The sequence below is a fragment of the Molossus molossus genome, unplaced genomic scaffold, assembly GCF_014108415.1.
Source record: "Molossus molossus isolate mMolMol1 unplaced genomic scaffold, mMolMol1.p scaffold_m16_p_21, whole genome shotgun sequence".
In the NCBI taxonomy this organism is placed as follows: Eukaryota; Metazoa; Chordata; class Mammalia; order Chiroptera; family Molossidae; genus Molossus; species Molossus molossus.
This window is the reverse complement of record NW_023425357.1, coordinates 13,817,149-13,836,079: the sequence shown is the minus strand read 5'-3', so window position 1 is coordinate 13,836,079 and position 18,931 is coordinate 13,817,149. Positions and strand designations below refer to the sequence as shown.

The 18,931-nt window shown below is 48.3% G+C and overlaps 1 protein-coding gene across 1 annotated transcript; it reads right to left on the bottom strand.

The window, feature by feature from the left end:
• Window positions 1-886: 886 nt before the first annotated feature.
• LOC118638925 lies at window positions 887-13,779 on the bottom strand. The gene is made up of 8 exons (XM_036275069.1): window positions 13,771-13,779; window positions 13,401-13,578; window positions 11,074-11,217; window positions 8,831-8,971; window positions 6,645-6,776; window positions 4,161-4,325; window positions 3,766-3,912; window positions 887-1,116 (listed from the first exon to the last, which is right to left on the bottom strand). Exons 1-8 carry the CDS (start codon window positions 13,777-13,779, stop codon window positions 887-889), a joined length of 1,146 nt encoding a protein of 381 aa, XP_036130962.1.
• Window positions 13,780-18,931: the final 5,152 nt, after the last annotated feature.

The window sequence follows — 18,931 nt, the reverse complement described above, 5'->3', positions numbered from 1 at the left end:
TGCTACGTGAATTGTTTCAGTTCTCTTAGTTGGACTTTCCATTACTTCCAGCGGAATGGTTCCTGGCCTTCTGCCTCCTGTGAGCTCCATGTTCTTACTTCTCTGTTCAATCCTTTGGGTTCAATCCTGGCTCTAAAATGACGCTCACACCAGACTGAGCACTTGATCTTATGCCCACCTTGGCTCCCAGACATTGTCATCTGCAGGTCCCCTTAGGTCTCAGAATCCCCAGCCCTAGAGAGGCCTGGCCTCAGGGCCTGTTTGAAGCTGCCACCACCAAAAACGGAAACCCAAACCACTCAGCTTGTGCGATGAGATTCATTCAGATTTGGTGACCTTGCAGAGGCTGAACCCAGACAGAGGGGACCGAGGGGACCGTACTGGAGGTGGGCTAGGTTGCTGTAAAAGCCTGTGTAGGGGGTGTATTTGGTCCTCAAGCCCCACCTGGCTGCCCAGGCCTTTGCTAGACCCTAAAGAGGAGGAGTTGTTTCCCAGTGTCGGGGAGCAAAGACACAGCCCTTGTCTGTGGGAGTAGCCTGGTGTGGAGATGCCCCCCTTGGAGGAAGGAGGCCTAGTCTTTGAGGTTCCCAGTGTGGAGGAGAATGTGTAACTAGAGAGGCGTCTCTAATCTGAGGAAGAAAAAATCAGCCTCGTCTGAGCGGGGAAATATAGCCTTTGCGGCCCTGGTGTGAAGAAGAGGACCAGCCCTGGGGAAGCCCTAGCCTGAGGGAGGAGGCTCACCCCTTCTTGACTTTCTCACCAGAAGCTCCAGGCCCCTAGAAATGTCCCCGCAGAGGGGAGCCAGGGCGCCATCTAGCGACGAGCGGACAAGAGGGTACTCTCGGGCGAGGGTGGGCGACGTGGGCGAGGGTGGGCCAGGGATTGCTCAGGAGAGTGCCGTGGCCGCCAGCTGGGCCACCAGCACCGGCAGGGCGAGGCGGAGGCCAGGCGCCGCTCCCGAGTGGCACTTGGAGTCGATGACGGCGCGTTGGCTGGAGCTGCAGTCGGGCGGGCCGGCCAGCCGGTGGCCGGGGAGCGCCCAGAGCCCCGTTGTCCCCGCCGGGTCGCCGCACAGGTCGCGAGATCCGCAGCCGCGCACGGTCAGGTTCCGGCCGCCTGTGGAGACGGGGTGGGCAGGGGACGTGAGGCTGCGGCTGGCAGGTGTCACCTGCACACGCTCTCGTGCTCACGTACGCGTCACCCGCTGCAGCGGGCATCCCCGGCCCCAAGCTTCCGGGTTTCTCTGACTAAGTAAATCCCTGGGAAACTCCCTCCAGCCCCTCCGAGTCGCCTGGTTCTCCAGGTCAGAGTCTTGCTGAAGTTTCGAAAAAGAACACGCGTCACATGCCCCGTGCGGCTCAGTGGTTGCGCGTCGACCCGCGCACCGAGGGGTCGCTGGTTGGATTCCCCGCCAGGGCACATGCCCAGGTTGTGGGCGCGATCCCCGGGGGGGGGGGGGGGGGGCATGCAGGAGGCGGCCAAGCAATGTTTCTCTTCTCTCTCTCCCCCTCTAAAATCAATAAAGAAAAAAAAATTTTTTTTAAAGAAAAAAAGAATTCTCAAAGATAGACCATATGTTAGGACACAAACTTAAAAAAAAGAAAACAAAACAAAACGGTCACATCAAATAGGAAACATGGGAAGGAAGCCCTCCAATCGGAGCCTTTTGGGAAACACCAGGAATGCTCTGACCCCTGACCTGGGGCCTGGCCAGGGCTCCCTTTCATTGTTCTTCTTGATGCCTTACATGCGTGCTACAGGTGTTCTTTTCCGTGTGTTCAATGTTAATAAAACTGACACCTGGGGGCCACTCGTTTCACACCACCCTCCAGGTGGCTTCGTGTACAGCTTTCCAGATGATTTCCTTTGCTTCTTCAGAGCCATATAATATAATAAAAAATAATATGGTATTCTACTTACATATAAATTCCAATATGCAAATATAACCAGTTTATTGAGGACTTGATGGGGGATAGAAAAGTGAAATAGTCTTATTTTACCAACAAAAAACACCTCACCACAACTGTAGGTTATTTTTCAGTCCTTACCTTTTAGGGTTATGGATGGAAATCCTTATGGTTGAAGTGATAGGATATCTGAGTTTCTGTTCAAAATAATATGGGGATGCAACAGGACTGGCCACGAGTGGATACTGACTGGAGTTGGGTGAAGAGTATATGGGGGTTTACTAAACTGTTCCCTTTTTTACTTATCTTTGAACTTTTCTATAATACAAAAGTTAAAAATAAATGTAAGCCTCACACACAGCATGGTCTGTCTTTGTCTCATTTCGTCCTGAACTGGAATATAATTCTTTGAAGAGCCGTATTTGTGAGACTTTGTCTCAGATCCACCCTCACTCCCAGCAACCCACACGTACCCACATGCACACATATCTCAATCACATGCAGCTCTCCTGATGCCCCCAGAGGCCCACATACAATCAACACAAACACACCCATGCACCCTGTCCACTGACATGACATCCCTGCCCAGGAAACACACACACACACACACACACACACACAACTGTGCTTACAAACTCAAGTTCCTCCGCAGATTCAGTCCCTAATTGAAGGTCTGTCCACTTCACATTAGCCTTGTTCACACATAACAGTCACGACCACTGACATTGAATTCCATCAGTTCCAAGAGGAACATCCCACCACCTACCCACACATTCATTTTGACATCTCTGAGTAGAGCTGACTTCCTGTCTATCCATCGATATCCTCTTAGATTTGCTGAAATGCCATATATCACACTTGCTATGTTCTAGAATTATACTGTTCAATATAGTAGCCACTGGTGACATGTGGCTTTGAGCACCTGAGATGTGGCTGGTTTGAGCTGAAAGGTGCCGTGAGTGTAAAATCCACACCAGATTTCAAAGGCTTTGTAGGAAAGAATGAATGAAGAGTTATCTCATTTGTCATTTCCTATATTGGTTGCATGTTGACATGATAACTGTGGTATATAGTGAGTTAAATAAAATAGATTATTAAGTTGCCCTGGCCGGTTTGGCTCAGCGGTTAGAGCGTCGGCCTGCGGTCCAGAGAGACCCCGGTTCAGTTCCCTCTAAGGGCACGTACCTCGGCTGCAGTTTGTCCCTGCTCTGGTTGGGTCGTGCGGGTGGCAACCACTCGATGTGTCCCTTTCACGTCGATGTTTCTCACTCTCTCTCTCCCTCCTACTCTATCTGAACCAAAGAAAAAATATCCTTGAGTGAGAATAAAAAAAAAAAAAAAGATTATTAAGTTAATTTCACCTGTTACTTTGTACTTTTTTAATGTGGTTACTAGAAACATTTTAATTATACTTGTGGTTCACATTATATTTCTGTAGGACAATGCTCATCTAGAAGTTGTATGAATTATCTTTCCTAATTCTCACAACAGTCTTATGAATTAGGAACTATAATTATCCTCTTTTTCAGATGGGAAATTGAGGCACAGAGAGGCAAAGTCACAAGCCCAGGACCACCCAACTCATAAGTGGTGTAGATTCGGGATTTGACCCCAGGCAACCTGGCCCCAGAGTCTTGCTTTATGCCTTCTGCTCTATTGCCTCTTTCATGAACTCACTTTATCCTCACAAAACACTGTGAGGTGTGCTTCCACCACTCCCATTTACCAGAAGAGAAAACTGAGGCTCAAAGAGATGAAGTCACTTATCTTGGGTCACACAGAGTAAATGATAGAGGTAGACGCCAAACTCAGGCATGCTCATGCAAAAGCAGTGTGCACACTCATACACACACATTACCTTTTTCAGACACCAGGTCCAGCTGGACACATTCAGTCTCGTCACTGGGACACTGCATGTACAAGGAGGAATTGCAGAGCCCTGGGTAGCTGTCAGCACAAGTAGGACACAGGAACTTGCTCAGGGTATGTGAGGCCGGCAGAGTTGCTGTATAGAGAAGGGTGGTGGTTCGGGAGGACTCTCAGGACCTCTCAGGACTCTCTACACTCATGGGCTCTACCACAGGAGAACGACTATAATGGGCTTTCCCACTGAGCTGGGTCAGGGTGCCTTATGGAATGGGGGTTAGGTGATGCTCCCACCTATCTGCCTTCTTCAACCCAGGGCAAATTCTCCTCCAGTCACCCAACCACCTCCTTAGCCACCCATCTGACTGCTTTCTGGTGGTAGCATACCGAGAGGAGTGGGCTCCTGGCAGTCGCCTTGACAACAGGTGGTGTTGACCCAGAAGCCAAAACCTATTCTGTAGGTCAGGGCAGAGATGGAGTTGTCAAATTTGCAGTCCTTGGAAGCCACGCAGGAACCATTTCTCCAGGAAACAGAGTCACCTTCCCCTAAGCCTGGAGAGATTTGGGGGCAGATGTGTGAGGAAGAGAAATCACTAGCCACTACTTAATTGAGCCCCCCAAGTCCCTCTGGGTGTCATTGCTGTGTGTCACTTTGTCTGAGATCATCCCTGATATGCACAAAGCCTGTCATTGTTCATCAAGACACAGTTCAGAAAGCCCTCCTTCCCCTGCCTTCTCCCCTTAGGGTTTCAATGACCAGGTAGCTCTGTAACTGCGGTCTCCACAACCTGTCTTTGAGCATGCCCTTAGCCAGAAACTTCTCTACGCCCCCCAAAATGCCCAGCCTGGTGCATTATCCTTATTATTGTTATTTATACTTCTAGAATTCCTATTTATACTATTTCTGTGCATCTTGGAATTTATACCAAAGAAAGTCTGATTTCTAGTTCAGTTCCTCTTCCCATTTACAGAAATGTCCAGATTTTCTCTTTATGGGGCAGATGGACAGAAGACTTAGGGTGCCCCCTGCTCAGAATGTTGCAGTAGATATCAAGATGGCCACACTGTGTCTCCTACCCCACACACTTTTTTGCAACATGACCTTACCACTTGTGCATCAAGAGGCGGAATCTGTTTCCTCACCCGTTAAATCTGAGCTGGCCTCATGACTGGCTCTGATCCATAAACTATGGCAGAAGTGACACTGTGCCAGTTCTGGGCTTGACTCTTTTTTTTTTTATCCTCACCCGAGGACATTTTTCATTTTTTGTTCAGATAGAGTGGGAGAGAGAGGAAGAGAGAGAGAGAGAAAAACATCGATGTGAAAGGGCCACATCGAATGGTTGCCACCCGCACGACCAACCAGTGCTGGGGACAAACTGCAACCGAGGTACATGCCCTTAGCGGGAACTGAACCCAGGTCTCTCTGGACCCCAGGCCGACGCTCTAACTGCTGAGCCAAACCAGCCAGGGCTGGGCTTAACTCTTAAGAGGCCGCTGGTTTTCATTTCTTCCTTCTAGGAAGCCAGCCACCATACTGTAAGGAAGCTCAACTAGGCTACAGACCGATGAGGGACCACTTGGAGTGATGGCCCGGAAGGTGAGAGGCTGACTTGAATGTTCCAGCCCTAGTTGAGTTCCCAGATGAATGCAGACACATGTGTGGCCTCAGCCTCCACTTCCTGGAGCGGAAGAACTGCCCAGCTGAGTCCAGGCAACCCAAAGAATGATGGGAAACATAAATTGTTGTTTTAAGCCATGAAGTTTTTAAAAATTGGGGTTAAAAAAAAACTACATAATATAAAATGTACTGTCTTAACCATTTTTAAGTGTACAGTTCAGTAGTGTTAACTATATTCGCATTGTTGTGAAACAGATCTCTAGAACTTCATTTTGCAAAATTAAATGCTTTACCCATCAAACAACCCATTTTTTCCTCCCCCAGCATTCTATTTTCTTTTTCCATGATTTTGACTACTCTAGATCTTCATATAAATGAAATCATACAGTATTTGTCCTTCTGTGGTTAAGTCACTACTTTTGTTTGTTTGTTTTCTGTTTTTGGTGCCGAAACCTGGGATCAAACTATTTTTCAATTACATTTGACATACAATATCATATTAGTTTCAGGGGTACAACAGAGTGATTAGACATTTATATAACTTACAGTGATCACCCCAATAAGCCTAGTGCCTGTCTGACACCATACGTAGTTATTACAATGTTATTGACTATCTTCCCTATGCTGTACTTTACATCCCCGTGACTATTTTAATAACTGGCAATTTGTACTTCTTTTTTTATCCTCACCTGAGGACATTTTTCCATTTTTTGTTCAGATAGAGTGGGAGGGACAGAGAGAGAGAGAGAAACATCGACGTGAAAGGGACACATTGAGTGGCTGCCACCCGCACGACCAACCAGGGCCGGGGACAAACTGCAACCGAGGTACTTAGCGGGAACCGAACCCGGGTCTCTCTGGACCACAGGCCAATGCTCCAACCGATGAGCCAAACCGGCCAGGGCGGCAATTTGTACTTCTTAATCCCTGCATCTTTTTCACCCAGCCCCACCACCTCCCTCCTATCTGACAACCACCAATTTGTTCTCTGTATCTATGAGTGTTTTTCTGTTTTGTTTGTCAAGCTACTATGTTATGAGTCGATTTATTATTCAGCAATAAATAGCTAAACAAATGTGGCATCAGATTTTAAACTCACATCCTCTCTTGCCCCGGCCTCTGTCCTCCGTGGCCAGGAAAAGGCTACTGTGGCTGCAGTAAAGGTAGCAGACATGAGAGGGCAAGGAGAGGGGTGCTGTGCCTCAGGCCCCACTTCCGCCCCCCAATCCTTTCCCCGGGGGGATACTCACCCAGGATGCCTGCCATTTGGAGGCAGTAGTTCCTATCTGGCGGGCAGGAGAAAGCGTTGCAATGGTGGCTGTCTGAGCAGGTGAAACAGGTGGTGACTTTAACGTTGGTGTGGGTCGGAGTTGCATGGGGACCTGGGAAGAGAGGAAGATGAGCTGCTGGAGAAGAACCTGTGTGTGTGTGTGTGTGTGTGTGTGTGTGTATACATTTCTGGGCACCTCGGTGTGTTCCTGTGAGTGTGCAGCTACACCGTGTGTGTGCACGTCTGCCATGATGCAGTTTGTGTGTAGAAGCATGCAGGCCTGTCTCTCTCTGTGCACACGTGGTTGTGCGTGCCTATGTTGCACTCTGTCTGTGTGTTCTGGAACTGTCTGTGGGAGGATGGGATTTTGTGTGTGTGCCTCCATGGGTGCCTGCGCCAGCAGGTGTGTATATGTATACCTGTGCGAAGAAAGCAGGTTTTTATGTGCATGTGTGTAAGACTAGTTTTGTGTATGTGTGTGCATGTGTGTGTGTCTGGATGTGTCTGTGTTTCCAGCAAGACTTGGGGTGCTTGGATATATAAGGCAGTGTACGGATGTTAATGTTTGTGGATGGTAACGTGTTTCAGTGTGTCTGTGGATATGTTGTGCTTTTATATATTTGTGTGTTTGTACCTCTTTCCCAGTCCACATGTGTGGATCTAACAAGCAATGTGTCCCTGCATGGATATGTTATGTGTCCGTAGAAATTGTGTATGAGCCCTGGCCGGTTTGGCTCAAAGGCTGGAGTGTCTGACTGAAGGGTCGTGGGTTCAATTTCAGGTCAAGGGCACATATCTGGTTTGCAGAGTTCGATCCCCAGCCCTGGTTGGGGTCATGCGGGAGGCAACCAATCAATGTGTTTCTCTCACATTGATGTTTTGCTCTCTCTTTCTCTCTCCCTCCCTCCCTTCCACTCTAAAAATCAATGGAAAAATATCCTTAGGTGAGTATTAACAAAAGAAAGAAAGAAAGAAAGAAAGAAAGAAAGAAAGAAAGAAAGAAAGAAAGAAAGAAAGAAAGAGAGAAAGAGAGAGAAATTGTATATGAAAAAATGTCATGGCCTGTGTTCCAGTTGTTAGTAATTCTATTTTGCCTGTTTTCCTTTCCATGTTGTAAATTCTGAGCTCCCATATCTACATCCCCCCCACCTCAATGTGATCAGTAATTTAATTCACTGCTTAGGTTTTTTTTTTCATCCTCACCCAAGGACATTTTTCCATTTTTTGTTCAGATACAGGGGGAGGGAGAGAGAGGAAGAGAGAGAGAGAGAGAGAGAGAGAGAGAGAGAGAGAGAGAGAGAGAGAGAGAGAGAAACATCGATGTGAAAGAGACACATCGAGTGGCTGCCACCCGCAGGACCAACCAGGGCCGGGGACAAACTGCAACCGAGGTATGTGCCCTTAGCGGGAACTGAACCCGGGTCTCTCTGGACCGCAGGCCAACGCTCTAACCGCTAAGCCAAACCAGCCAGGGCATCACTGCTTAGTTTTGAAAAGTAAAACTCCTAGCAGCTGGGAATCTGAGAAAGCATAAGTAAGAATATTCCCTCTTTGCCTGAAGATTCAGCAAAAATATCTGTTTCACAAAACCGTTCTTGCCCGGGGATTTCTAGCAAAAGTGTCTACTGTGTCCCTGGAATTGAAGAAATGCTGCCCTACCCAGGTTTGAAAAGTTCCTTTCTCATCTCTGAAACGTGTGTAATTCTGTTCAGCTGTCTCACTTAGAAAGCTGTCGCCCTTGTAAGTACTATCTCAATTAGCATCTCTCTTTTCTGGAAGACAAAATGTATTGTCAGTGTTCTTTGTTAAGCCAAAAGGAGACTGTTGGCAAGTGTCTTGTTTCACATGCAAGAAAGTGAAAACAGGAAGGAAGAGACGGTCAGATTTCTTATTTAAACCAAGTTTAGATCTCTAATCTCACTTACACAACAGGATGTGTGGTTGGAAATGCATGCTCCTCTAGGGGTCTGTTGTGGGTGCCAGGATATAAATGTGGATGTTTGTGGATGTGTGGATATGTGCCAATGGAATTTTCTGCTTCTGGGTGTGTCAGGTGGTGTGTGTCAGGGGAGGGTGTATCCTGGGAAGATACAGGATTGGGAAGGACAAGTGGGATCCAGGGAGGGCAGAGAGGGTAGGGTCTCTGGAAATCAAGGTTCAAAGTACCTGGTTGGGTGGGAGGAGCCTTGTAGTCGCATTCAGGTTGGGTTGTGAGATGAAAACCATATTCTTCCGGGCCCAGGGTGGTGTTCACAGGCAGTCTGCATAACTCTGGTGTAGCACAGCCCTTCAGAATTGTGGGGCCCCCTACAGAAACAGGGGGGAGCTTCAGCGGGGACTCAGAGCCTGAACCTCCCACCTTCGTGTCTATCTTTCTCTGTCTCTCTTGATAGTTCTATACAATTCATTTTCAAATATGCCTGGTCGTTTCTTACAACCTCTCATTGCCTGCTCGTTCTTGTGATTCTAACTTTATTCCTTCAAATATATCACCTATAGTTCTGTTCTGGAGCTGATAATTACAATAGTTGGCTTCCTCGTGGGTCCACTTCTGTTGTTCATTGCTTCTGCTATCGCTCATGGTGGCTTGTTTCCTTGTACATTTCATGAGCTCTGACTGTGAGTTCATATTTGGTTGGTGTTGATCTGTGGAAGTCCTGGTGGCTTTTCTCTGGAGAGGACTTTCTTTGGCTTATACTGAGAACGAGGAGGTGATACCTGGGATCATTTCAGCCTCCTTCCAAGGTTCCTGGCATATATGGGAGTCTAAGGGTCAGCTTCCAACTATGCTGCTAACCTAAGAGCTCAGCACCCAAAGCAGACTGTTATCAGCATTTTCTCTGGATAAGGAGGATAAAAATATTTTCTCTCAGGGCCACTGTGCCCTTCCCTGTTTGCTCACTGCTGTTAATAAGAATCTGTTAACATTCTTATTTTGTTAGACCCTTGGAAATTTCCCTAACTTCCTATAAGCCCCCAAAAGCATGGAAAAATATTTTTTTTACAGCTTCCAGTTCATCTATAAACAGAGGCATACCAAGGAAGATGGGTAGTGGGAGCAATCTCTCCTGGGAGTAGGCTATAAGGAAGTGTATAGTCTGTGAAGCATTTAAAAACAATAATAAGCCCTGGCCGGTTTGGCTCAGCGGTTAGAGCGTCGGCCTGCGGTCCTGAGAGACCCGGGTTCGGTTCCCGCTAAGGGCGCGTACCTCGGTTGCAGTTTGTCCCCGGCCCTGGTCGATCGTGCGGGTGGCAGCCACTCTATGTGTTCCTTTCACATCGATGTTTCTCTCTCTCTCTCTCTCTGTTCCTTTCTCTCCCTCCCACTCTACCTGAACAAAAAAATGGGAAAATGTCCTCGGGTGAGGATAAAAAAAAACACAAAAACAATAATAAAGTCAACTAAGGAGGTGGGGGATGGGATCGGGAGGAGGGTGTCTAGGAAGGAAAAAGGAGAAACCTCTGTAACAAAAATAAATTAATACAAAAATATACAGCCAACTAAAAGTCAATCTGCTTTTTATCATCACTATATACTGGCATTTCTAAACAAGGGCAGTGATAAAGCACTCCTCCCAGCCAGGTGGACCACCCCCACCACTCCTGCTCACCCTCCCCAGCCTCCCAATGTGCCACTGTTTGTAGCAAGAAAACCTTTCAAAGGACCTAGTCCACCATGCTGTCAGGAGCAGAAGCCCAGGCCACTTCTCTCTGTCACTTTATTGGCTTCATATTCAGTGTATCCTCTGGTCAGTGTGGTTCTATTCTAAGCCTTTCGCTCAAAAACCCTCTGCTCCAACCATTCGCAAACACATAGTGGGGATTTTTAAAAAAACATCTGCAAATTCTTTGAGACGTCTAGAGGTAAGTTTCTGCGCCTCCTCCCTTGAAACTAAATGGACTTTTGTGACTGTTTCAACCAATAAAACATGGTAGAAGGGACATGATGTGACTTCCAAGGCTAAGCTGTCAAAAACCATGCAGCTGCTACTTGGTTTGCTGGAATACTAGCTCTTGAAGTCTTCAGCCACCATGCAAAGATGGTGGCAGCCATGATGTAAGGAAGCCCAAACTAACCAATGAGGAGAGACCAGCTGGAAAGGCCCCTGAGTCTCTGTGTCACAGAGATGCTCAGCAAGCCCCTAGTTGCCCTCAGCCCTGCAGCTCTAGCTCCAGCCACCTTCTGACTGCAACCACGTGAGAGACCCAGAACTGTCTAGCTGAGCCCTTAATGGATTCCTACCCCATTATGAGTTAATAAAATGTTGTTGTTTTAAGCTACTGCATTTACAAATGATTTGTTACATAGCAATAAATAACCGGAACACATGCAAATGAACCTCAACACTTATTTGTACAGGTAGGAGGGAGGCTCACCATGCAAATGACCTTCAGAAGGGAGCCCTTACCTTTATTCCAGGTCCCTTTGAGGGTGACACATGCAGTCTGGTAGCCAGTGCAGTTCATAACCGAAAGGGAGTCACACGGAGCCGACTTATCCCCAGAACAGTAATGACATTTCACCCCATTGGGCTGGGCTTTGGGCTCTTCCTCTGGTGGGAGTGGGTATAGTCAGGGTGGGAAACACCTTTCCTTCCCCCACCAGCCCTCTGTTCTTGCTGCCTCCACCCACCATAATCTAGAACGTTTTCCTCCAAAGTGGGACCAGCTTGGTCTCAGTCCCCTCCTTCTAGCCCCTGAAGACTTATTCCAAGGAACAGCAAACAGAGCCATGGGTGGGACTGCCCCACACTGTTCCTTTGTCCTAAACGAACCTTTATACTGACTCCTAAGTGTCCTTTCATTCATTCTACAAACATTTCTTGAGTGCCTACTGTGTTCTTGAGTAGTACTGTGGCCCTGTTCTGGAGAGATAGCACTGACCACATAGACAAGAGCCTGCACTTAAGGACCTCACCTTCCAAAAGGGATTAAAAGCGATCCTGTTATGTTAGGTGTTAAGATAGTGTGGTATTCTGCAAAAGAGTGGGATGGGACTGTGACTTCCAGCCTCTCCACCATCTGACTAATTTTGAGAGCTTTCTTAGAGATCCGAGACATTAAAGAGGAAGCTGTTCAAGCATATTTTTCAGGAGTCAAATTAAGTCACAAAGCATTTTAATGTGGGGTTATGTAGAAATATTGGCAAATACAGAAAATCAGACTAAAAAAGAACCATAACTATGAACTGTTCGGGCTAATACATGGCCACTGTCCACATGTGGCTACTGAGCCCTTGAAATGTGGCTGGTTCCTTAAGCAATGCACTGTGAGTATAAGATACACCCTCATTTCAGAAGCTTAGTTTGAAAAAAGAATGTAAAAAAATCTCATTAATAATGTTGTCTTGATTATATATGTGTTGAAATAATACTTTAGGTATGTTGCATTAAATGAAATGTATTGTTAAAATTAATTTCACCCGTTTCATTGTAACTTTTTTTTAATCCTCACCCGAGGACATGCTGAGAGAGAGAGAGAGGGAAATATCGATGTGAGCAAGAAACATCGACGGGCTGCCTCCCATATGGGCACTGGCAGAGGATTAAACCTGCAACCCAGGCATGGACCCCAATGGGGAATCGAACTGGCAGCCCTTTGGTGCTCAATCAACTGAGCCATTCCAGCTGGGCTCTTTGTAACAATTTTTAATGTGGCTACTGGGAAAACTTTTATTACTTATATAGCTAACATATTTCTATTGGACAGTGCTTGTATCGATCCTCTACCAAAAAACAATTACTCAAGCCCTGGCCAGGCAGCTCAGTTGGTTGAGTATTGTCCTGTGCACCAAAAAGGTTGCAGGTTTAATTCTAGTCAGGGCATATACCTAGATTGCAGGTTTGATCCCTGGTTGGGGAGCGTACAGGAGGCAGCCGATCAATGTTTCTCTCTCACATCAGTGTTCCTCCCTCTCTCTCTCTTTCCCCCTTCCTCTCTTTCTAAAATCACTAAAAACATATCCTTGGGTGAGGATTTAAAAATAAAAAACAGTTGCTTGAAGTATTTCAAGTTAGTCCCTTTGATCCCTTTTTATTCATAGGAGTTTTCTTCAAAGCAATTTTAAATCATAACTGACATTTCATATTCTGAATGGAATGCCCACCTCTCGACTTGGACGTGGCTGTCTTTTTGGTTGAGGTGCACAGTTTAGGAGGAGGGACATCCCAATAGTTTGAATGGATGGCTAGTAGCCTGGAGTGCGGAGCTGTCTGGGATCTCCCTGTTGCTACCCCAGCCAAATGCACATTCCTTCTTTGGAGAAGTCACCCAGCCACAACAAGTAATCTTGATCACTACTCAGGGCCAGGTCTAGAGTGAATCCAGCGAGGAGGCACTCACGGTCAAGGTCGTGCAAGTGAAGAGTCAGTGCACTGAGAGTGGGCGCCTCCTTATATTGTGCGCCCTGGGCGCCTCGCTGGCCTTGCCCTCCCTGGGCCTGTGACCGCCCGTAACATTGCTTGTTCTGCTTAACTCACCTTCACAGGAGCCCCTCTCCTCAGGAGAACTAAGAGCCTGGGGCTTCTCTCCAGCCCCCAATGACTCCGTAAGCACAGCTACAATTTATGGAGTGCCAGCTACATGCCAGCTTTGTGGTGGATGCACCCGTTGCCAAACTTAGTTCACACCCATTTACCAAATGAGAAAACTGAGGTTTTCTTTGCTCCAACTAGCCAGGCAGAGCTTGAAACTGAGGCCAAGTTGCCGTGACACCCCACCCGGCTGTGTGACAAACCTGGTTGTGCAAACTTGCTGCAGTCGTGGTCACAACAGGCTGTGCTGAGACTCAAGTTGGCGGCATAGGTCAGGGCGTAGACACCTTCTTGGCATTCCTGAGGGGCCATGCATGATCCATTCTTGATGAAATTCCCATTTTCTAAGGATAGAGGTTGAGGAGGGGAGATTAGAGATGCCTAAACCCTCCCAGACCTCTGCCCCCTCTGAAGAAATCCCCAGAGGTGAATCTGGGACTTCAACTGGTGTTGAGAACCACCCCCCTTCCCCTGACCCCAGTGGTATTGAGCTGAGCTATGAAGCAAAGTCTGGAATCTCCAGTCCCAGGGTGGCTTACCCATGCCTTTTCCCTCCGACCCCTGCCCACCCACTTTAACCATCCTCTCTGCCCAGCCCTGTCCCATCCTCACCCAGCTGCAGCAGGCTGAGCAAACAGGAGTCATTGGTGGAAGGACAAGTGATTTCTTGGCAGTCTCCCAACGAAGAGCAGGCTGGACACCTCTTGGAGGTCCCTGTGGGGAGAGAGGAGTGATCAGACCTGAGGTTGGAGAAAGAGAGAGGAGGAAGAACACACACACACACACACACACGCACACGCACACGCACACGATTCAAGAACAGGACTAAGGGCTGGGAGTGGTGGGGAGGATTGTTGGGAGAAGATCAAGAAACATATTCCTGGAGGTGTGCAAAAGGCTTCTGGGGCGGGGGAGGTGAAACAGTGTGGGCACAGGTTTGGAGGTGGGAATCAGCATCGCCAAGCTGGAGCCGCGGGCAGTCTCCACCTAACCCACCCATGCTCGCTGTGGAATTCTCCCTGAACAACACCTTCCTCCAAAGCCCACAAGGAAACAGATATGAGTGGAATTCCCCTTCTTAGGCTGGGCTGGGGAGAATCGCCTCTCTCCAGTCAGCCTTCCTCTTGACCTCCAGAGAGGCCCTGAGACGCTCCCAAGAAGTCTCAAGTCCCTAGGAAGCAGAAACGGCTGCCCTTGTCCCACACCTTCTTACAGAAGAAGAAATTGAAGCCACATGGACTTAGAGTCTCACCCAAGATCACACAGTGAGATCCTGGCTGGGTTCTAGGCTGTTTAATTCCCAACCTGGGCCAGTGGTGGCAGATTTAGAACCGAAAGGGCAGAGGAGAAGACAAGGTAAAGGAACGTTAATAATTGCTTCTGACTATGAATAAGAGCTCCCCTTCAGACAGGACCACATGTGGCCTGATACTAGTCTAAGCTCTTAAAAAGCTCCTCAAACATATCAATTCAATGAATGCCCCCAACGGCCCCTCTGAAGCAGGGTCATTAGCACCCTCATTTCATAGATGGGAAATGAAGCACAGAGAGGTGAAGTGGCTTGCCCAAGGTCACACACTTAAGAAGTGTCAGAGGCAGAATTTGAACCCAGGCAGCCTGGCTCCAGAATCGTGCTCCCAGACACTCCCTTCAGCTGCCTCTGGGAGACAAAAAGCAAAGGTGGGGGGCACCTGGGGCTCAGTCTCAGAAGCCCGATTCCCACCACCCATGTGATGGTGGGCCCACCTGAGCTCTCCGAGGGACCCCACAAAATGCACCCACCTGCTGGGGTGGACAGTGCTCCAAGGAGCACCAAAGCAGGGAGGAGCCGGAGCATGATCCAGGCCAGAGAGGAGGAAGCAGGACACGGGTGCCCTGGCCTTTTATTCAAGGTCCTTGGCTAGGGTGGCAGCCCCATACGGAGGGAGAGCAAATAGGCTGGGGAGATAGCAGCCCCACCCACCACCCTGGCCCACTGAGACACCTGGTGGGGGAGGGGCTGAGGGATCATGGAGATGGGGAAACTGAGTTCTGAGAGGCATATGGGAGAAGCCCCGGGCTACTCAGTGAAGCCAAAGAAGGTGGATGGGCATGTTGTTATTATTATTACTATTATTAACAGGTTGCCTGGTCATTCCAGAGGGACGTTAACTCACCGACTCTTTACCAAAGTCTTAAAAGCCAATATTAACACCAGGAGGGATATTCAAAATATTTGCTTATCGCCCTGGCCGGTTTGGCTCAGCGGTTAGATCATCGGCCTGCAGTCCAGAGAGACTCGGGTTCGGTTCCCGCTAAGGGTGCGTACCTCAGTTGCAGTTTGTCCCCGGGGTTGGTTGGTCATGCAGGTGGCAGCCACTCTATGTGTTCCTTTCATGTCGATGTTTTTCTCTCTCTCTCTCTCTTCCTCTCTCTCCCTCCCACTCTACCTGAACAAAAAATGGAAAAGTGTCCTCGAGTGAGGATAAAAAAAAAAAAAATGCCCATCAGTCAGTATCGCCCAGGCCATGCACAGTAACAACTCTGCCAGATTGCTAGAAAAGCATCCTGGTGGCCTCCACTCACCTGAGGTTTCCCTTTCAGTTGCTAGAAAATGCCAACTGGAGGCACTCAGGGTGTTGGGTAGCGAATTTTCACCAACCAAATCTCAATATTTTAACAAATGGCACATCAGCCCGGAGTTTCCTGTTTTACAGAAAAGGAAACTCAGGTTCTTTTCCCAAGACCACAGAGTGAGGATGTTGACACAGCCAGAGTTTGAACCCAAGCCTCTATGACTTGATCACTGGGCTTCACCAAGAAAGGAGAGGAAAGACAGCCCCCCAACACCCTCCCGGCCATGAGGCCTGCATTGCTCTCCTGCCCCTCCCTGCCTCTGGCTGGGCAGCCTTGATTTGTGCAGATGCCCAGTGGAAATAAGGTCTATCTCCACTACAGAGGGCTTTCTGGCCCTAAAGCTTGGTCTCTATCAGAGTTGCTGATTTATGATCTTTGAGCCCCCTCACCCCCTGCCTCTCCTTTGAGATGTAACAGGTTTCATTGTGTCCATCCACTACCTTGGCATTCTTTAGGGCCTACAGTTAGTGTTGGGGGGATTGGTACTAATGCTCAGGCTTCAGGGAAACCACACGCCATCCAGAAGAGAATGGAGCCATGTGGCCTGGGTTCAAGTTTCATTTCTGCCTCTTGAAACTGGATGGCCTTGGGTGGACATTTCAGCCACCTGAGCCTCAGTTTCCTCATTTGTCAAACAAGGCAATTAGGAAGTGAGTTGATGTGTGTAGAGCTTTGAGAACAGTAGGTGCCCTGTATCATCCTCATTGCCTAGCAGCAGGCCATTCGAGCTGGGGTGGGCAAGAGAAAGGACCAGTCCAAGGTGACTCCACCGGCCTGTCATGCTTCCCAGCCTCCAGGGCGGGGGCCCCAATCAGTGTGTACAGTCAAGGAACTTGCTTCGGAAGGTGTTAATCCTAAGGGAAAAAGGTAAGAGCCTGTGGGTGGCTTTTCCTGGTGGGTGCTTTGGCAGGGAGAAGATTGGGGAGAAGGAAGAGCAGGTCCCCCAATCTGGAGTCTGGCATTGGGGAATAGGGAGCGGCTCCTGGTGCTTTGTGACTAGAAGAATCCAGTCTCCTGAAAGGTTAGCTGATAACTCAGGCTGGGTAAACAGGCCACAATCTACACAAACATGAGGCTTTTGGGGTAAAGAGTATGAAGGACAGGGAGGCAGGCAAGGGACATTTTCCTACCCTTAATTGAACACAAGGTGACATCAGAGGCATTATTTAATGCATGTATAAGCAAATATGGGCATTCACACCTCTTATGCACAAACTGCAGTGTACCCTACACACTATTGTGCCCCTCAATTTTTCCATTTGCAAATAACATTACCTGAATTACACAGTTTCCTCTTGCTTTTTTCTGTTGGACAGATATACCTCTTCAACAGTTAGGTATTTTCCCACCACTTAGTATTACAAACTATGTTGCAATGAAAAACTGTGCCTGTACCATTTCATATATGCACCAAGTTCCCCCCCGAGTATAAGTGGTTTTGCTATGTCTAGAGCTTTTTCTAAATTTGTAGTTTCGAAAGCAATTGCAAAATGACCCTTCATGGGGTTGTACCAACTGATACTCAGTGAAAGGGAGTGTCTGTCTCCCCAGAGATTGGCCAATTCCAAGTACCATTGAACTGTTTTATTTTTGTCAATCTGTAGATGAAAGTGGTGTGGGGAGATACAAATGGCCATGAATTCTGTGCAGCTCCTTCCAGCAAGAGATGGGGTTCATTTCCCTCTCCTCAACCCCCTGAGCCAGTCTCAGAACCCCGACCAACGGAATGTGGCAGAAGTGATGTTGCAAACATTCTGAACCTGTGACTCAGGGACATTTACAGATTCACTTCTAAATTTCTTGCTGCCAGGGACATTTTAGCTGCTGTGTGAGTGAACTTGCCTCCTGTAGCATGCGAAAGCGTTCAGAGAGAGGCTCCGGGCGTCCCAGCCAGCCCAGCGGAGGACCTTTGCGTGAGGCCACCCAAGACCATCCTGGGCCCAGCCAACCCACAGAATCTGGAGGCATAATTGTTGTTTTTCAGTCACTAAATGTTGGGGTGCTGTTTAACACAGCAAAAGCTAACTGACGCACATGGGGTTTAAGTGCCACTTTTAGAAGAGTCATGTGTCCTTCCTCTTTTGTCCTTTGCTAATTTTTTATTGATTCATAGCAGCTGTGTGAGTTTCCTGGGACTGCTGCAATCGTGTCACAAACTGGGTGGCTTAAAGCAACAGAAATGTATGGTCTCACAATCTGGAGGCTGGAAGTCCAGAATCAAGGTGTTAGCGGAAAGGTGGCCCTTGGTGGGTTTGCTTAGGGCCGGGCCAGCAGTGTGTGGGTTCTTGACTTCGGGCAGAAAAAGTTTCACAACACGAGTCCAGGTGAATTTTAGAGGGCGTTTATTAAAGCGAGAGACAGTGAAACAAGAAAGGGGAAATGAGCCTAGGCTGGTCTGCTTGGGCTCACGGAGATGGCAGAGAAAAGGGGGCTGGGGACAGGTTCAGGGGGTATGTCTGGGATGAACTGCTGCCGCCCATTGGTGCCCTGATTGCAAGCCTCCTGTGGTCCTTTAGAGTTTAGGAGACACATGCCTGCGGGGAATGCAGGGGGGCAGGAGCGAGCTCCTGGGAAGAAGAGCATGTCCTTGGTCCTTTGTCTTGAGGCTTTTCTTTCTCTCTGGCAGATGGGAACCTTAGGGGGGCGTCTCAGGGGAGGGTTTCAACAGAGTGTTCATCAGTTTCCTAGCTGTGCTCCTTCAGGGTCGCGGTCCTCACTGATTGGCCAGTGTCAGGGCAGGGGTCATTAGTCATTACAGCTGGTCCGGTGTCTCCTACCTGGCTTTGCTGCTTTTCTGGGTCTGGACCTGAAATACAACAGAGGCCTAGATGGTATTTCTAGGGAGGTGACCTTCTGTATGTGTTGTAAATGGCTGTCAGTTTGCGCAGCTGTCTATCTCAGTTTCCCTGTTCCACTTGTCCTGGCTTACTGGCCTGTCTCAAAGGTGTCAACCGGACTGTGCTTTATTCTTCCTTGCCTCTTGCCAGCCACCAATCCTGGGCATTCCTTGGCTTGTAGCCGCACAACTCCAATCTCTGCTTTCATCACCGCGTGGTCTTCTTCCATGCCTCTGTCCTCACATGGCTGTCTTCTTAGAAAAAACACCACTTCCTTTGCA